Source organism: Rhodamnia argentea, chromosome 4, assembly GCF_020921035.1.
Source record: "Rhodamnia argentea isolate NSW1041297 chromosome 4, ASM2092103v1, whole genome shotgun sequence".
Lineage (NCBI taxonomy): Eukaryota > Viridiplantae > Streptophyta > Magnoliopsida > Myrtales > Myrtaceae > Rhodamnia > Rhodamnia argentea.
The window spans coordinates 7,131,071-7,136,427 of NC_063153.1; the positions used below are offsets into that span (position 1 = coordinate 7,131,071).

At 42.6% G+C, this 5,357-nt stretch overlaps 1 protein-coding gene across 1 annotated transcript; it reads right to left on the reverse strand.

Annotated features, from left to right (window-relative positions):
- Nucleotides 1–1,730: 1,730 nt before the first annotated feature.
- Nucleotides 1,731–3,695, reverse strand: LOC115736065. Its single transcript, XM_030667573.1, has one exon. It carries the CDS (start codon nucleotides 3,693–3,695, stop codon nucleotides 1,731–1,733), a length of 1,965 nt encoding a protein of 654 aa, XP_030523433.1.
- Between the last annotated feature and the right edge of the window lie 1,662 nt (nucleotides 3,696–5,357).

Below are 5,357 nucleotides of genomic sequence, written 5' to 3' on the forward strand. Positions count from 1 at the left end.
AATGTTAAGTATTGGGTTTATTTGTAAGTAAGGATATTTTAGTCTTTTTCATTAGTAGTGAGCTATACATATTGATGTAATCCATTATTATTAGAATACAATTTTCTTCTCTCTTCCCTTTTACGTTTTCAAAGTTAATAGTCGCCTACTTGCCTCTCGACATTGTTATCATAAATTCTGGTCCAAGCCGGCACGCTTTGAGTGATTCGACGGGAAAAGTATACTAAAAGTGCCATAACTTTTGTACGGCGTTCACTTGAGTGCCATAACTTTCAAAACGTTCACTTAAGTGCCATAACTTTAAAAAATCGTTCACTTGAGTGCCATGTTGACGTGGAAGTCGGAAAAGGCGACGTGACAGCCGGAAAGCTGATGTGACTTGCCGGAAAGATGATGTGGCACATTGGAAAGCTAACGTTGCACGCCGGAAAAGTTGTTGTAGCACTTAAGTGAACCATTTTGCTTTGACGTGGCACTCAAGTGAACGATTTTTGAAAATTATGGCATTCAAGTGAACGCCGTACACAAATTATGACACTCATGGTGTACTTATCCCGTGATTCGACATTCCTTTAACGTTCTGCGCTGTGGTTTGGCCAGTAATATGAAACTGAAACCATCTTATGATCAGCTTTAGCTATGAATATGAAAATATGAAAATTGTTTCTCTAATGTATTCCAATCAACCTGATAGCAGGCAAGTAGATTGACGACATATATTGGCAATTTTGATGTCCACATCTAAGAAGAGCAGAAATAATGAATCCTAATGAACTTAGCTACAATGCATGGTATGATACAATGCATATTAGAGTGATCATGGCAGCCGCGGCAGTCGCCTTGGCCCTCACGAGTTCTGTTACAGAGCTCGGCCATGGCCCCAGGAGTTCTATTGTAGAGCTCAGCATTAGTGTCTAGGGCACCGCGAGCTCTGCTACAAACTTGGCTAGGGCAACATTAGAGAAGAAGAAGTAGAGAAAACATTAAGAAAATTTGAAGACGAAGATGTAGGAACAAGGAGAGAGAGAGAGAGAGAGAGAGAGAGAGAGAGAGAGAGAGAGAGAGAGAGAGAGAGAGAGAGAGGGTGTTCATGGCCTTACAGGGCGTTTCTTCACACTTGTGAACCTAAAAAAGAAGAAAAAGAAAAAAAGAGAAATCATGGCCCTAGAATTCATTGGACTTGCTCTATATGTAATTTCTATAAGATTGTTGGAGTAAGCTAAAGACCATTTTATTGGTTCTTGCTGGAAACCAGGCAGGATAACATTCCAACATTGTTTTGTACAGCTCTGTTTCTTTCCTAAACTATGGAGTTCCTTTTGTAGACATAAACCAATTGATGAAAAGAAAATGCAGAAGAAGGGATAGATATGTAAACAAGAAGAAGAAGAAGAAGAAGAAGAAGAAGAAGAATAAGCTTTACGGGCGACAATGAGGAATAAGTCCAGGTATCTGGTTATCCAGATTACAGGAAATGGATCTGCATTCACGCAGAAGAGAGAACGGATAAAAGAGACAAGCGGAAGGAAGAGAAAATCAATGATAGAGTACACCATATCTGGTGGGATACAACGCATAACTTGAGGAGATAATAAGTTCTGTAAATAAATTAGTTTCATATGCAAGAGCAACATGCCATCATCTCTGCCCGATTTCTATGTTCCGATCCGAGCAGAAAATAAGATCTGTAAACAAGTAGTTTCATATGCAGTAACAGCATGCCGTCATCTCTATTGGATCGGAATGGTTTGATCCACGTACGTCGAGGTGTTGAACCGGTCCGTCGAGTGAGAAAGGAGGAGCCAAACGTGAGTGATGATATCTCCGCCCTGCCTCAGCAGCTTCAGGTGGTGCTTTTGCTGGCAATTGTACGCCGCAAAACATAGCATCTCAACCCAAACACTGCTGATGAGCTCCCATGTGTCTTTGTTATCTTTCAGCTCTCTTGCGAGTTTTCGCACTTCCTTGAGGACATTCTGGTTCTGCCTTATGGGGCACTCTACTGCGAGCACGAGGGAGCCACTTTCTTGCGAAGGTTCCGGCCCCAATAGAACTTTCGGGACATTCTCTTTCGAGGTCTGATATAAGAACTTCTTGAGATTCCTGTAGGCCTGCTGGTAAGTGATCTCGACCGTGGTCAAAGAGAGTATTTGACGATGTTGTACCAGAAGGAACATCATGTAATCTGATATCAGTTTGCTTGCCTCCTTACGGTCTGATTCTTCGTGGCACGAGTTGTAACAGACTTGGGTTGCAATGTGCCATATGATGATGCTTCTATCAAATGTCATATTGATACTCCATACGAGCTTATCCAGAGACTCGTGAATGCCGAGTGTCCATTCGCCTCTTTTCATGAAGGGAAGACCGCGTCTCTTTCTTTCGAACTTTTTCATGTCTTCAAGCAATATTTCTTTCAAGTACATGGGAATTGCCACGGAATTTAGTGCTAAATATTTCCTGAACTTCTCAGCCATGCCACAGACTTTGAGGATTCTAAAGAACCAGGGCCATTTTTCGAATTGGCAGAAATCCAGAAAGTTAAATTGCTGAATTCTGTTAGACCACTTTTTCTTCTTCAGAGATCGATTAGCGAGAAATTTCAGAAACTTCAAGACCATTGGATTGCCAAGGCGGTTACTATTCTTTATAATCACCAAATCCGAATAGAACAGCTTCAACAACTGATAAGTTTCCAGAAGCACCACTCCAATCAGCAGCCCAAACATGTAGATGACGTACGGATCTCTCAAGAGTTTGTCGAAGAACAGCCCCATGAATCCACCAAAGGTCAGCAGCAAACTGAAATAACTGATGAGGCGGAGCATGATCCCTCGCTTGGTGTAAAGAACTGGAGCCTTAGTGTAGAGGACATCATACATGAACTCAAGTTCCATATCGATTATCAAGAATATATCGTCAGGACTGTATTCGCTGATCAACATACTAGGATACAACATGAAGAAAGGGTACTTCAACCAGTTCACAAGGTGAGGCTTTAAACGATTAAATCGATTGTAAGCCGTCAAGAAAACATCCAGACGGGGAACGCCCTTAGTCATCAATTCAAAGGATATCACCATTTCGTCATCGAAATCCTCTTTTCTCATGTTTGTGTTCTCGTCGTACACGGAATAGAATGCCCAAAATGTTTCTCCACACTTGATTATACCAGCAACAAACATCGGAAAGAATAGTTTCATCCGGATGGAGGCCTTCCAACATCGCCCGAGGATCCAGACCACGAAAGAGAATGTGATGACAAGGTTCATTGCACTCCTCACGCCAACCCTGCTGTCTTCCACTGAATATGCGGTGATGCTATCTGGATTCCCTAGCAGCAGTAGAGTTAAAGGCGCCAACAGTGCTTTTAGTTCGGTATCGAACGCTTCATCGGACTTGTTGAGGCTGACGGTCGTGAGCTTGCTGAGCGCGAGCGTCAAGATGTAAGGGGTGAGCGAATAAGATGCCCAGATAACGAATTGGAGTGTCTTGGCACACGAGATTTTTCTGCGGCTTCCAAGTACAGCAAGAACCATCTGCAAAACCAAGCCAACAAGTACAAAAAGTTGGATGCTCCAGTTCTTCCAGAGACACATCATCCCCAACGCCCATCCTTGGTGATCGCATCCTGGACGCACCGCAGAGCTGTACGTTGTGCTGTGCCCTCCGTTTGTGCTCGTTCCGTTGATCATCGCCACGGCAAGTCTTTGTGAAAAAAACCCCGATGAGGAGGGATAATAAGACGGTAAGTGATCCTCAAGCCCTGAACTCGGACTCTAAGATCCTTCTTTTCAAGCTGACAAAAGACAATCCCACGCTGAACAATTTCGCTCAGTAGCTGTAACATATGCAGGAACGTGCCAATTCCTATCATTGAACTAATACTTGCTGCAATTTTCGTCGACACCAGGTAATTTACTGCTATGGAATGACCTCTCGCCTGTTTATACGGTGGTGTAGCACCTCACTCCGTACACATATTTGCATGTCATTGAGGCATCACATTACACATGTTTTTCATTTAGGAAATAGTTTAAAATCTGTTGCTTCCTTAATATTTACCTAGACGACTAGTTTGGTAAGATCTCCCAATTTAGGATAAGGAGAATTCCAGGAATCCTGAGCGCGGCCATGGATTTGATAAATGTGTTACGGCTACAGAAATATGATAGAACTTATAATCCTGGAAAAATTCGATTGAGAGAGTTGCCTGCGTTTCTATTCTCACTATGCTGAAGACAGAAATTATTTCAAAAAGTCCTAAACCTATTATACCGAATAATTTAATTCTAAACTTTTCAATTTAGCTAATTTAGTCTTTTACCAACTTCTCAATGCAGGCCTTCCGACCAAATTTGGCCGAAATTGGACGCCGGACCTTATGTGGCATGGCTAGCGTTGAAGTAGATGATTTTTACATTTTTTAAAAAAGTTTCCAGATTTTTTTTTTTTTTGTGTAATTTTTCCTTTTCTTTTCTTATTTTTCTTCTCGCCTGTGGCCGATCTCACTGATGGGCGATGGCGGCCACCGCCAGCGAGGGCAGCGCTTTCCCATAAAAGAAAAGGAAACAAAAATAAAATAAAAATATGAGACTTGTTTCTCTTAGCATGCTGTTCAACCTAATAGCCGCCAAGCAGGCAGGTAGACTGACGACATGTGATCGGCCATTTTAATATCCGCGTCCATGACGAGCAGAAACAATGAGTCCTAGTGAATTTATCTGAACTGCTGACTGGTATGATACATCCATAACGTGAGTGATGATGGCAGCCAGGGCAGTCGGCTTGGCTTTGCGAGCTCTGTTACAGAGCTCGGCCGTCGCGGCCATGGCCCCAGGAGCTCTATAGTAGAGCTCAGCATTAGCGGCTAGGGCCACGCGACCTCTGTTACAACGCTCACGCCACGGCAGCTTTCGAGAAGAAGCAACAAGGAGCAAGGAGAGAGGGAGAGAGAGAGTCTTAATCAACCATAAAACACCAATAGATGAGTGCTGCTTAGGAAGTACTAGAAGCAACTAATTATTGCTCATATCCATCTATGGAGAAGTAAATTCATGGCTTTACAACTTTAGGGTTGGCCTAATTGGTCGGGACATTGATGTATCTCAAGATAACAAAGTTTGAAGTCTCCTGTTCGAATCCTATTAACTAGGTGTGACTCACGTCAACCTGCTTAGGATAATTGATTGGACTTAACCATTTGAGGGACAAAAGATTATACTGTATTTTGAGAAGGTTATAACACGGCCAATGCATACTAGATCAAAACTAGCAAGTAAAATAAAATTAAGACGCGATCAAAGTGTGCAAATGAAAACCGGAAAGAAAGAGGGAGAGGTGTTGGGGACGGACCT

What these genes read in the sequence shown, in the direction of transcription:
- LOC115736065 (XM_030667573.1), bottom strand. Translation starts at nt 3,695, where the DNA reads ATGATCAACGGAACGAGCACAAACGGAGGGCACAGCACAACGTACAGC.